Here is a 14,690-nt window from a genome sequence, read left to right on the forward strand (position 1 = left end):
TCCCAGGCAGTGAATTCCAGGTCATAACAATTTTTCACGCTGCCTTTGGCTTTTTCCAATCACCTTAAATTGGTGTTGAACATTGTGCAATCATCAGCGAACATCCCCACTGCTGACTTTATGGGTGAAGGAAGGTCATTGATGAAGTAGCTGAAGATGGTTGGTCCTAGGACACTACCCTGAGGAACTCCTGCAGTGATGTCCTGGACTATGAGCCAGTGGACAAGGATAGTCCTGGGTCAATGACCTTACTCATACAGTACTGGATGTAGTAAGGGTGTACTACAAGAAACAAAATGCAGACAGCCACTGTTCTTTGTTACCATAGAGTAACTCAACCTCCCCCCCTCGGGGAAGGTGTATGCATGTACAGAGATTGAGATTGGGCTCAGTGATGATGTTCCCTGAAGTGGGATCACCTGTTTGACATTCACTGTGCGTTCACACATGTAAACTGGCTACCTGGATGACTGCAGTCCCTGCGTAAAACAAATCAGTGCCTTTAAGAGAGATGGGGAGAAACTTAATTCAATTACAGCACAGAAGGAGGCCATTCAGCCCAACATGCCTGTGCCAGCTCTTTGAAAGAGCAATCCAATTAATTCAGCTCCCCGCTGCTCTTTCCCTGCAGCCTGGCAAATTTTGCCTTTTCAACTATTTATCCAATCGTCTTTTGAAAGTTACTATTGAATCGGCTTCCACCGCCCTATTAGGCAGCGCGTTCCAGATCACAACAACTCACCGTGTGTAAAAAAAAAGAAAAAAAAAATTCTCTTTCCCTCCCCTCTGGTTCTTCTGCCATTATTTTAAATCTGTCTCTCTGGTTACTGACCCTCCTTATTTACTCTACCAAAACCCTTCATAATTTGGAACATCTTTATTAAATCTCCCCTTAACTTTCTCAACTCTGAGAACAATCCCAGTTTCCCCAGTCTCTCCACATAACTGAAGTCTCCCAGGTATGAACCTTTTTGGTTTTTACAATCTTTTTGGTTTTTACAATCCCTCGATGCTGCAGGATTGTAGCGAGGCGCTAACAACACAACCCTATCAGAACCTGTACAAACCTTTCACCTTACATCTCATCCAAAAATGGTCAGCCGGCTCTGGTTTCTTTCAATTCAATCCTGGGATGTGAGTGCCATTGGCAAGGCCAGCATTTAATGTCCATTCATAATTGCCCCTGAGAAGGGATGGACATTAAAGGTTGGCCTTACCAGCGACATTCACATCTCAAAGATGAAATTTTAAAAATTATGCTTATACATGTTTTGCCTGAGTTAAAGTCAAGCTGGAGGGAAGCTTGATCAACATCAAACCATGTTCCAGAAGGTTCTGGAACCCTCGGACACAAGACTTCTCTTCAAGAGGACATGAAGCAGTTTGCCCCAGTTGCTCAGTAACACTGACGCTTAATGGCACACGAGAGAAACTCACCAGGCATCTGCCCGTTCATCTGGCTCTGCATGTGAGAGGCAGGGGGACCTCCTCCTACCATACTGTCCATGGCCATGGCATGTCCGTGAGGGAGCTGGGTCATTCCACTCTGGGTCATTCCCCCTGGTCCCATCGGCATGGTCTGTGTGGGAGGCTAAAACAGAATAGAGAAGTATGAAATGAACTGAAAACTCAAGAATCGTTCCTGTTTACACACTCACAAGCAAGTAGTTACAGCCCCCAACTCTCACACCGTCCCTGCTTATCCTGCATAGGCACCTGTTTAGGGCCAAGTGACACTAATTATTTAACCATTTGAGCCCCAGAGAAATGAGGACAGGTTGCATTGACCAGGCTTGTAGTCCCTTGAGTGTTGAAGATTAAGAGGTGATCTAATTGAAGTGTTTAAGATGACTAAAGGAGTCAATAGGGTAGATAGAGAGAAACTATTTCCTCTAGCAGGCAAGTCCAGAAAGGCAGATTATCTCAATGGCGACAGATTGGGAAAGAGGGAGGTGCAACAAGACCTAGGTGTCCTTGTTCAACAGATGCTGAAAGCAAGCATTCAGGTGCAGAAAGCAATCAGGAAGGCGAATGGTATGTTGGCCTTCATCACAAGAGGATTTGAGTACAGGAGCAAGGATGTCTTACTGTAGTAATACAGGGCCTTGGTGAGACCACATCTGGAGTATTGCGTGCAGTTTTGGGCTCCTTATCTGACGAAGGATGTTCTTGCCATGGAGGGAGTGCAAAGAAGATTTACTAGGCTGATTCCTGGGATGGCAGGATTGGCGTATGAGGAGAGATTGGGTCTCTCCTGAGAGATTGAGAGGGGATCTCATTAGAAACCTATAAAATTCTAACAGGACTAGACAGGCTAGTTGCAGGGAGGATGTTCCTGATGGCTGAGGAGTCCAGAACCAGGGGTCACAGTCTCAGGACACTGGGTATGCCATTTAGAACTGAGATGGGGAGACATTTCTTCACTCAGAGGATGGCAAACCTGCAGAATTCTCAACCACAGAAGGCAGTGGAGGTCAAATCATTAAATATAATCAACAAGGGGATAGATATATTGCTTAATACCAAAGGGATCAAGGGATATGGGGAAAAAGCAGGAACAGGGTACTGAATTAGACGATCAGCCATGATCTTGTTTGAATGGCGGAGCAGGCCCGAAGGGCCGAATGGCCTAATCCTGCGCCTACTTTCTATGTTTCTAAGGGGACATAACCTTAAAATTAGAGCTAAGCAGTTCAGGGGTGATGTCAGGAAGCACTTCAGCACACAAAAGGTAATGGAAATCTGGAACTCTCTTCCCCCAAAAAGCTGTTGAGGCCGGAGGGCAATTAAAAATTTCAAACCTTTGAGATTCCCAAGATTTTTGTTAGGTGAGGATGTTAAGATGCCGGACCAAGGCAGGTAAACGAAGATAAGATAATCAGTCATGAGCTAATTGAATGGGGGAACAGATTGGGTTTGAGGGGCTGAAGGGCCTCTTCCTATTCCTAGGTAATTTTCATAGACTTCAACTGCAAAGTTGCAGCTTAAACCGTATTAAGCCGGTCAGCTATTCTGAGTAGTTTCAACTGTTTACACCTCCTTAAAGTCATTAAATTGTATTTATTTCTGCTTATTGAGGCCTCTCAACCTCCTGGTGAAGGAACATACGGACAAGAGTAGACCATTCAGCCCCTCCAGCCTCTACCACCATTCGACAATGGCTGATCTGCATCTTGACGCCATTAACCCGCTTTTGCTCCAAATTAGACAAAAATCTGCCAATCACAGTCTTGCAAATTTCAATTGACTCCCAACAACCAGAGCATTTCAGGGATAGAGTGCTCCCCATTTCCACAACCGCTTTGTGTTCAAATGTCTTTTGGATTTTAATCTTGAATGTCCTAGCTCTAATTTTGAGGTTATGCTGGCTTATTCTGAACTCCCCACACCAGAGGATACAGTTTCTCTCGACCTAGCCTATTGAATGTGTTTATCATATTAAATATAGTGATTAGATTACCCCTCAATCTGCTAAACACAAGGGAATACAAGGATAGTCTATGCAACCTGCCTTCATAATTTAAATCACTCCGGCTCGTAACACCTTTAACCCCGGTATAATTCTGGTGAAACTGCACTGTGCCCCCTCCAAGGTCAATATAGATTTTTTGAGGTTTCACGGAGTTAGAAAACACAGGAGGTCACCATTCGGCCCATCGTGCCTGTAACAGCTCATCGAAAGCGCTATCCAAATAATCCCACTCCCCTGCTCTTTCCCTATAGCCTGACAAAGATTTCCCTTTCAATTTACCCAATTCCCTTTTGAAAGTTACTATCGAATCTGCTTCCAACGCCCTTTCAGGCAGCGCATTCCAGATCACAGCATGCTGCAGTAAAAAAAAATCTCTGCCGTCTTTCTTCCAATTATCTTAAATTCGGTTCCTCTCATTACTGATCGTCTTGCCAGTGGCAACAGTTTCTCATCAAAATAACTGCATAAATTCGAATTTGGTGTCCGAAGCTGAAGGCAGTATTTCAGATAGGGTCTGATCAAGGCTCTGTACAACTGAAAACAAATTTACTCAGCTTTGTACTCCATACCTGGATAAAACATTGGTTAGACCACAAGTCTTTTTTTATTCATTGATGGGATGTGGGCGTCGCGGTCCAGGCCAGCATTTATTGCCCATCCCGAATTGCCCTAGAGGTGGTGGTGGAGAGCTGCCTTCTTGAACCACTGCAGTCCATGTGAGGTAGGTACACCCACAGTGCTGTTAGGAAGGGAGTTCCAGCATTTTGACCCAGCAACGGTGAAGGAACGGCGATATAGTTCCAAGTCAGGACGGTGCGTGACTTGGAGGGGAACTTGCAGGTGGTGGTGGTGGTATCATGCATTTGCTGCCCTTGTCCTTCGAGTTGGTAGAGGTCACGGGTTTGGAAATTGCTGTCTAAGGAGCCTTGCATCTTCTAGATGGTACACACTGCTGCCACTGTGCGAAGGTGGTGGAGGGAGTGAATGTTTGTAGATGGGGTGTCAATCAAGAGGCTGCTTTGTCCTGGATGGTGTTGAGCTTCTTGAGTGTTGTTGGAGCTGCACCCATCCAGGCAAGTGGAGAGTATTCCATCACACTCCTGACTTGTGCCTTGTAGATGGTGGACAGGCTTTGGGGAGTCAGGTGAGTTACTCGCCACAGGATTCCCAGCCTCTGACCTGCTCTTGTAGCCACGGTATTTATATGGCTACTCCAGGTCAGTTTCTGGTCTATGTTGATAGAGGGGGTTTCAGCGATGGTAATGCCATTGAATGTCAAGAAGAGATGGTTAGATTCTCTCTTGCTGGAGATGGTCATTGCCTGGCACTTGTGCGGCACGAATGTTACTTGCCACTTATCAGCCCAAGTCTGGATGTGGTCCAAGTCTTGCTGCACTTCTACACAGACTGCTTCAGTATCTGAGGAGTCGCGAATGGTGCTGAACATTGTGCAATCAGCGAACATCCCCACTTCTGACCTTATGATTGAAGGAAGGTCATTGATGAAGCAGCTGAAGATGGTTGGGCCGAGGACACTACCCTGAACTCCTGCAGTGATGTCCTGGAGCTCAGATGATTGGCCTCCAACAACCACATCCATCTTCCTTTGCGCTAGGTTTGACTCCAGCCAGCAGAGGTTTTTCCCCCGATTCCCATTGACGAGGGCTCCTTGATGCCATACGCGGTCAAATGCTGCCTCAGTGTCAAGGGCAGTCACTCTCAGCTCACCTCGAGTTCAGCTCTTTTGTCCATGTTTGAACCAAGGCTGTAATGAGGTCAGGAGCTGAGTGGCCCTGGCGGAACGCAAACTGAGCAGGTTATTGCTAAGCAAGTGCTGCTTGATGGCACTGTTGATGACACCTTCCATCACTTTACTGATGATTGAGAGTAGGCTGATAGGGCAGTAATCGGCCGGGTCGTACATGTCCTGCTTTTTGTGTACAGGACATACCTGGGCAACTTTCCACATTGCAGGGTAGATGCCAGTGTTGTAGCTGTACTGGAACAGCATGGCTAGGGGTGCGGCAAGTTCTGGAGCACAGGTCTTCAGTACTATTGCCGGAATGTTGTCAGGGCCCAGAGCGTTTGGAGTATCCTGTGCCTTCAGTCGTTTCTTGATATGTCGCAGAGTGAATCGAATTGGCTGACCTCTGGCATCTGTGATGCTGGGGACTTCAAGAGAGTGCATCAACTCGACACTTCTGGCTGAAGATGGTTGCAAGTGCTTATGCCTTATCTTTCGCACTGATGTGCTGGGATCCCCCATCATGGAGGATGGGTATATTTATCGAGCCACCTCCTCCAGTTAGTTGTTTAATTGTCCACCACCATTCACGGCTGGATGTGGCAGGACTGCAGAGCTTAGATCTGATCCGTTGATTATGGGATCGCTTAGCTCTGTCTATTGCATGCTGCTTATGCAGTTTGGCATGCAGATAGTCCTGGGTTGTAGCTTCACCAGGTTGACACCTCATTTTGAGGTATGCCTGGTGCTGCTCCTGGCATGCCCGCCTGCACTCTTCATTGAACCAGGGTTGGTCTCCTGGCTTGATGGTAATGGTAGAGTGGGGGATATGCCAGGCCATGAGGTTATAGATTGTGGTTGAGTACAATTCTGCTGCTGCTGATGGTCCACAGCGCCTTATGGATGCCCAGTTTTGCATTGCTAGATCTGTTCGAAATCTATCCCATTTAGCACGGTGACAGTGCCACACAACACAATGGTCGGTATCCTCAATGTGAAGATGGGACTTTGTCTCCACAAGCTCTGTGGTGATCACTCCTAACAATGCTGTCACGGACAGATGCATCTGCGGCAGGCAGACTGGTGAGGACGAGGTCAAGTAGGTTTTCCCCTCTTGTTGGTTCCCTCACCACCTGCTGCATACCCAGTCGAACAGCTATGTCCTTCAGGACTCTTCCAGCTCAGTCAGCAGTGGTGCTTCCGAGCCACTCTTGGTGATGGACATTGAAGTCCCCCACCCCGAGTACATTCTGTGCCCTTGCCACCCTCAGTGCTTCCTCCAAGTGCTGTTCAACATGGAGGTGTACTGACTCATCAGCTGAGGGAGGGTGGTAGGTGGTAATCAGCAGGAGGTTTCCTTGTCCATGTTTGATCTGATGCCATGAGACTTCATGGGGTCCGGAGTCGATGTTGAGGACTCCCAGGGCAACTCCCTCCCTACTGTATACCACTGTGCTGCCACCTCTGCTGGGTCTGTCCTGCCGGTGGGACAGGACATACCCGGGGATGGTGATGGCAGTGTCTGGGACATAGTCATACTCACGGAATCATACCTGATAGACAATGTCAGGCTGTTGCTTGACTAGTCTGTGGGACAGTTCTCCCAACTTTGGCACAAGCCCCCAGATGTTAGTAAGGAGCACTTTGCAAGGTCAACAAGGCTGAGTTTGCCGATGTCATTTCCGGTGCCTCGGTCGATGCTGGGTGGTCCGTCCGGTTTCTTTTCTTTTTATTGACTTCATAGCGGTTAGATACAACTGAGTGGCTTGCTAGGTCATTTCAGAGGGCAGTTTGGAGTCAACCACATTGCTGTGGGTCTGGAGTCACATGTAGGCCAGACCAGGTAAGGACAGCAGATATCCTCAGATAGCTTTTTAATTCCAGATTTATTAATTAAATTCAAACTCCACCTTCTGCTGTGGATTTGAACCCAAGTCCCCAGAGCAATACCCTGGGTCTCTGGGTTACTAGTCCAGTGACAATACCACTACGCCATCACCTCCCGTGGGTATTCCATTCTACACATTGCAGAAAGGACAAAGTGCCATAGAGAAGGTACAGAGTCCATTTAGCCAGAGATGCAAAACTATAATAATGAGGGGATACCTGCAATACACAGATAATTTCCACTGCAGTGGAGAAGGCTGTGGGGAGATTTTAAATAGTTTTTTTTTTTAAAAAAAGGTTACAGCAGAGAAGGCAGCCATTCAGGCATCGAGTCTGCACTGATTCCTCCATAGAGCATTCCAAATATTCCATTTCACCAGATCCCTGCACAATTTCCTCATTCAAAAATTTACCCAATTCTCTTTTGAAGGCTACTATTCAAAATGTATCCAGCATCCCATCAGGCAGTGCATTGCCTTTCCTAACCACTCATCACACAAAAAGGTTTTTCCTCATGTCATGTCTGTTTCTTTTGCTAATCACCTTAAATCTGTACCCTCTGGTTAACAACCATTCAGCCACTGGAAACAGGTTTTTCTAATTTACTCTATCTAAGCCCTTCATAATTTTGAACACCTCTATCAAATCTCTTTGACATTCACTGCTCCAAGGAGAACAAATCCCAGCTTCTCCAGTCCATCCACATAACTGAAGTCCCTCATCCCTGGAGCTACTCTAGGCCCACAAAAGACCAAAAAAGGTAGGGGCTGAAGATGTTGGTATTGTCCTTAATTAATACTTTGAGTCTGACTTCACAAAAGAGGGGGATGATGCAGATATTGTAGTGAAGGAAGAGGGGTGTGAAGTGCTGGATGTGATCAACATTGGGAGAGAGGAAGTATTAATGGGATGAGCATCCTTGAAAGTTGATAAATCACCAGGGTCAGATGAAATGTACCCCAGGCTGTTAAAAGAAGCGAGGGGAGAAATAGTGGAAGATCTGACCATCATTTTCCAGTCCTCATTAGATACAGGTGTGGTGCTGGAGGATTGGAGAATTGCTAACGTGGTACCTCTGTTTAAAAAGGAAGCGAGGGAGAGACCGAATAATTACAGGCCAGTCAGTCTAACCTCAGTAATGGGCAAATTATTGGAATCTATTCTGAGAGACAGGATAAACTGTCACTTAGAAAGGGACAGGTTAATTAAGGATAGTCAGCATGGATTTGTTTAGGGAAGTTGTTGTCTGACCAATTTAATTGAATTTTTTGAAGTAGTAACAAGCAAGATAGGAGGAGGGTAATGCAGTTGATGTGGTCTAGATGGGTTTTAGCAAGGCTTTTGACAAGGTCCCACATGGCAGACAGGTTAAAGAAAATAAAATCCCATGGGATCCAGGGAAATGCAGCAAGGCGGATACAAAATTGGCTCAGTGGCAGGAAACAAAGGGTAATTGTTGACGGGTGTTCCCATTGGCGTTCCGAGGGCTCAGTACCGGGTCCTCTGCTTTTTGTGGCATATATTAACGATTTGGACATAAATGTAGGGGGCAAATCAAGAAGTTTGCAGATGACACAAAGATTGGTCGTGTGGTTGATAGCGAGGAGGATAGCTATAGGCTGCAGGAAGGTATTGATGTTTTTTTTCCGTTTTGTGGGATGTGGGCATCGCTGGCTAAGCCAGCATTTATTGCCTAGCCCTAATTTGCCCTTTGCCCTAATTTGCTAGGCCATTTCAGAGGGCATTAAGAGTCAACCACATAGCTGTGGGTCTGGAGTCACATGTCTAGCCAGACCAGGTAAGGACAGCAGATTTCCTTCCCTAAAGGACATTAGTGAACCAGATGGGTTTTTACAACAATCGAAAATGGTTTTATGGTCATTAGACTAGCTTTTTAATTCCAGATTTATTAATTGAATTCAAATTGCCATCCCCAGAGCATTAGCCTCGGCTCTGGATTACTACTTCACTGCTTCCCCCGGTCAGATAGGTAGAAAAGTGGCAAATGGAATTCAACCCGGAGAAGTGAGATGTCAAGCATTTGGGGAGGTTAAACAAGGCAAAGGAATGCACGTGTAATGGAAAAATACTGAGAAGTGTACAGGAAGTGAGGGACCTTGGAGTACATGTCCACAGATCCCTGAAGGTAGCAGGACAGGTCTATAAGGTGGTTAAGATGGCATACATTTCCTTTATTAGCCGAGGTATAAAATATAAGAGCAGGGAGATTATGCTGGAAATGTATAACTTATTGGTTGCACCACAACTCGAGTAGTGTGTGTAGTTTTGGTCACCTCATTACAGAAAGGATGTAATTGCACTGGAGAGGGTACAGGGGAGATTTACGAGGGTGTTGCCAGGATTGAAAAAATGCAGCTATGAGGAAAGATGGGATAGGCTGGGGTTGTTCCCCTTGAAACAGAGAAGGCTGAGGGGAGATCTGATTGCAATGTACCAAATTTTGAGGGGCCTGGATAGAGTGGAGGTGAAGGGTCTATTCACCTTAGCAGAGAGCTCAGTGATGAGGGGGTGCAGATTTGAAGTGATTGGTAGAAACATTAGAGAGGAGATGAGGAAAAACTTTTTCACCCAGAGGGTGGTGGGGGTTTGGAACTCACTGCCTGTAAGGGTTGTTGAGGCAGAGACCCTCAACTCATTCAAAACAAGTCTGGATTTGCACCTCAAGTGCCGTAATCTGCAGGGCTACGGACCAAATGCTGGAAGGTGTGATTCGAATGGGTGGAACGTTTTCTGGCTGACACTGACATGATGGAGCATGTGGCTTCTTTCTGTAAATGGGGTAAACTTTCTATGAGTCTAAATCTCCTCTGCACCCTCTCCAAAGCAGTCATGCCCTTTAAGTCTAGTGCCCAGATTTGAACACAACACTCCAGCTCGGGCCAAACTAGAGTTTTATACAGGTTTTGCATGATTTCCTGGCTTTTGTACTCTGCCTCTATTTATAATGACTAGGGTTCCTTACGCTTTCTTAACTGCTTTGTTAACCGTGAGAAGGCAATTAGGGAGGGGCAAGAAATGCTACCCAGCAACACCCACATCCCATGAACAAAAGAAGTATAGATGCACTTAATCTATTTTTTGGAGTCTCGCCATACCCTACACATCCTTTCTCTGTGGCAGAATTGTACACAGTACTCCAGGTTAGATCTAATCAAGGTTCAATACAAGTTTAGTATAACTTTTTCTACCTTTTCAACTCTATCCCTCTAGGAATAAACAGTGCTTGATTTGCATTTCATGGCCTTATTAACCTGAGCCATTACTTTTAGCGATTTGTGCATTTGTTCTTCCAGGTCCCTTTGCTCCTCTATACAAGGCTACGGGCCAAGTGCTGGAAAATGGGATTAGAATAGATAGGTGTTTGATGGCCGGGACAGACATAATGGGCCGAAGGGCCCATTTCTGTGCTGTATAACTTTGTGACTCTACCCCATTTAGAGTCTTATTTTTCTAAGTGATATGTGATCTCCTTGTTTTATCCGAGCAAAAAAGAGAATGTCACATTTACCCAAGTTGAAATTCATTTTCCAACTATATGCCCATTCTGAACATAAGAACTAGGAGCAGAAGTAGTACATTCAGCCCCTCGAGTCTGCTCTGCCATTCAATAAGATCATGGCTAAGGGAATGTAGGAAAGCGGAGATGAGGCCCCAATCAGATCAGCCATGATCTTATTGAATGGCAGAGCAGACTCGAGGGGCTGAATGTACTACTTTTGCTCCTAGTTCTTATGTTCAGAATGGGCATATAGTTGGAAAATGAATTTCAATCTTATCTGATTGGGGCCTCATCTCCACTTTCCTACATTCCCTTATAACCCTGGACTCCCCTGTAGATCAGAACATTTTCTAACTCAGCCACCCTCAGAAGAAATTCAACATCTGTCATAAGTAGGAGACCGTTTATTTTGAAACTATGTCCCCCAGTTCTAGATTCCCCCACAAAGGGAAACATCCTCTCAGCATCGACCCGGTCAAGCCCCCTCAGAATCTTAGATGTTTGAATAAGATCACCCCTCATTCTTCTGAACTCCAATGGTTATAGGCCCAACCTACTCAACCTTTCCTCATAAGACAACCCCTTCATCCCAGGAATTAGCCTCCTCTGAACTGCTTCCAATCCAAGTATATCCCCTCCTTAAACAAAGTGACCAAATCTGTACACAGTACTCTATGTGCTGTCTCACTAATGCCCTGGACACGTGTAGAAAGACTTCCCTACTTTTATACTAATGTCCATTAGGGAAGGAAATCTGCTGTCCTTACCTGGTCTGGCCTACATGTGACTCCAGACCCACAGCAATGTGGTTAACTCTTACACGCCCTCTGAAATGGCCTAGCAAGCCACTCAGTTGTATCTAACCGCTACGAAGTCAATAAAAAAGGAACAACACCGACCTAGGCACCGGAAACGACAACGGCAAACCCAGCCCTGTCGACCCTGCGAGGTCCTCCTTACTAACGGCTTGTGCCAAAGTTGGGAGAGCTGTCCCACAGACTAGTCAAGCAACACCCTGACATGGTCTATCAGGTATGATTCCGTGAGTATGACTATGTCCCAGACACTGCCATCACCATCCCTGGGTATGTCCTGTCCCACCAGCAGGACAGACCCAGCAGAGGTGGCAGCACAGTGGTATACAGTTGGGAGGGCGTTGCCCTGGGAATCCTCAACATCGACTCCATACCCCATGAAGTCTCATGGTATCAGGTCAAACATGGGCAAGAAAACCTCCTGATTACCACCTACCACCCTCCGTCAGCTGATGAGTCAGTACTCCTCCATGTTGAACAGCACTTAGAGGAAGCACTGAGGGTGGCAAGGGCACAGAATGTACTCGGGGTGGGGGACTTTAATGTCCATCACCAAGAGTGGCTCGGAAGCACCACTACTGACCGAGCACTAAAGGACATAGCTGCTAGACTGGGTCTGCGGCAGGTGGTGAGGGAACCAAGAGGGAAAAACATAATTGACCTCGTCCTCACCAATCTACCTGCCGCAGATGCTTCTGTCCATGACAGTATTGGTAGGAGTGACCACAGCACAGTCCTTGTGGAGACGATGTTCCACCTTCACATTGAGGATACCGTCCATCGTGTTGTGCGGCACTATCACCGTGCTAAATGGGATAGATTTGAACACATCTAGCAATGCAGAACTGGGCATCCATGAGGCGCTGTGGGCCAGGAGCAGCAGCAGTATTGTGCTCAACCACAATCTATAACCTCATGGCCCAGCATATCCCCCACTCTACCATTACCATCAAGCCAGGAGACCAACCCTGGTTCAATGAAGAGTGCAGGCGGGCATGCCAGGAGCAGCACCAGGCATACCTCAAAATGAGGTGTCAACCTGGTGAAGCTACAACCCAGGACTATCGCCATGCCAAACTGCGTAATCAGCATGCGATAGACAGAGCTAAGCGACCCCATAACCAACGGATCAGTTCTAAGCTCTGCAGTCCTGTCACATCCAGCCGTGAATGGTAATGGACAATTAAACAACTAACTGGAGGAGGTGGCTCCACAAATATCCCCATCCACAATGATGGGGGAACCCAGCACATCAATGTGAAAGTTAAGGCTGAAGCATTTGCAACAATCTTCAGCCAGAAGTGCCAAGTGAATGATCCATCTCGGCCTCCTCCTGAAGTCCCCAGCATGAATTCGATTCACTCCGCATGATATCAAGAAACGACTGAAGGCACTGGATACTGCAAAGGTTATGGGCCCTAACAATATTCTGACAATAGTACTGAAGACCTGTGCTCCAGAACTTGCCACGCCCCTAGCCAAGCTGTTCCTGTACAGCTACAACACTGGCATCTACCCTGCAATGTGGAAAAATGCCCAACTATGTCCCATACACAGAAAGTAGGACATGTACAACCCCATTATCGCCCCATCAGTCTACTCTCAATCTGTAAAGTGATGGAAGGTGTCATCGACAGTGCCATCAAGCGGCACTTGCTTAGCAATAACCTGCTCAGTGACGCTCAGTTTGGGTTCCGCCAGGGCCATACAGTTCCTGACCTCATTACAGCCTTGGTTCAAACATGGACAAAAGAGCTGAACTCCAGAGGTGAGTTGAGAGTGACTGCCCTTGACATCAAGGCAGCATTTGACAGAGTATGTCATCAAGAAGCCCTAGAAAAATTGAGGTCAATGGGAATCAGGGGGAAAAATCTCCGCTGGTTGGAGTCATACCTAATGTAAAGGAAGATGGTTGTGGTTGTTGGAGGTCAATCATCTGAGCTCCAGGACATCACTGCAGGAGTTCCTCAGGGTAGTGTCCTAGACCCAACCATCTTCAGCTGCTTCATCAATGACTTTCCTTCAATCATAAGGTCAGAAGTGGGGATATTCGCTGATGATTTCACAATGTTCAGCACCATTTGCGACTCCTCAGATACTGATGCAGTCAGTGTCGAAATGCAGCAAGACCTGGACAATATCCAGGCTTGGGCTGATAAGTGGCAAGTAACATTCTCACCACACAAGTGCCAGGCAATGACCATCTCCAACAAGAGAGAATCTAACCATCTCCCCATGACATTCAACAGCATTACCATCGCTGAAGCCCCCATTATCAACATCCTCAGGGTTACCAGTGACCAGAAACTGAACTGGAGTAGCCATATAAATACCGTGGCTACAAAAGCAGGTCAGAGGCCAGAAATCCTGCAGCGAGTAACTCATCTTCTGACCCCCCAAAGCCTGTCCACCATCTACAAGGCACAAGTCAGGAGTGTGATGGAATACTCCCCACTTACCTGGATGGGTGCAGCTCCAACAACACTCAAGAAGCTTGACACCATCCAGGACAAAGCAGCCCAATTTATTGGCACCCCATCTAGAAACATTCACTCCCCCCAGCACCGACACACAGTGGCAGCAGTGTGTACCATCTACAAGATGCACTGCAGCAATGCACCAAGGCTCCTTAGACAGCACCTTCCAAACCCGTGACCTCTACCAACTAGAAGGACAAGGGCAGCAAATGCATGGGAACGCCACCACCTGCAATTTCCCCTCCAAGTCACACACCACCCTGACTTGGAACTACATCGCCGTTCCTTCACTGTTGCTGGGTCAAAATGCTGGAACTCCCTTCCTAACAGCACTGTGGGTGTACCTACCCCACACGGACTGCAGTGGTTCAAGAAGACAGTTCACCACCACCTTCTCAAGGGCAATTAGGGTTGGGCAATAAATGCCAGCGACGCCCACATCCCATGAAAGAAAAAAAATACTCCATGCAATAAAGGCTAACAGTCTATTTGCCTTCCTAATTACTTAAGTGCAAGTTTATTATATAGAGGAGCTGATGGCGTAGTGGCAATATCACTGAGCTAGTAATCCAGATGGCCAAGGCCCAGGGGACACAGGTTCAAATCCTATGATGACAGCTGGTGGAAAATCTTCAACTGAAAGCCATGTAATGCCATGAGACTGTCGACTGTCGTAAAAACCCATCTGGTTCACCAATGTCCTTCAGGGAAGGAAATCTGCCACCCTTTCCTAGTCTGGCCCACGTTACTCCAGAGCCACAGCAATGTGGTTGAC

The 14,690-nt window shown here is 46.7% G+C and overlaps 1 protein-coding gene across 4 annotated transcripts in view; it reads right to left on the reverse strand.

Annotated features, from left to right (window-relative positions):
- The window catches only part of ss18 (SS18 subunit of BAF chromatin remodeling complex), a 95,497-nt gene that overhangs the window by 55,083 nt on the left and 25,724 nt on the right, over nt 1-14,690 (reverse strand). For all 4 annotated transcript variants that reach the window (XM_068031112.1, XM_068031111.1, XM_068031109.1 and 1 more), the window contains exon 4: nt 1,438-1,591. In XM_068031112.1, coding sequence (XP_067887213.1) covers nt 1,438-1,591 — 154 coding nt within the window. The remainder of the gene's footprint in view (nt 1-1,437; nt 1,592-14,690) is intronic.

Source organism: Heterodontus francisci, chromosome 5 (assembly GCF_036365525.1).
Source record: "Heterodontus francisci isolate sHetFra1 chromosome 5, sHetFra1.hap1, whole genome shotgun sequence".
Taxonomy (NCBI): Eukaryota; Metazoa; Chordata; class Chondrichthyes; order Heterodontiformes; family Heterodontidae; genus Heterodontus; species Heterodontus francisci.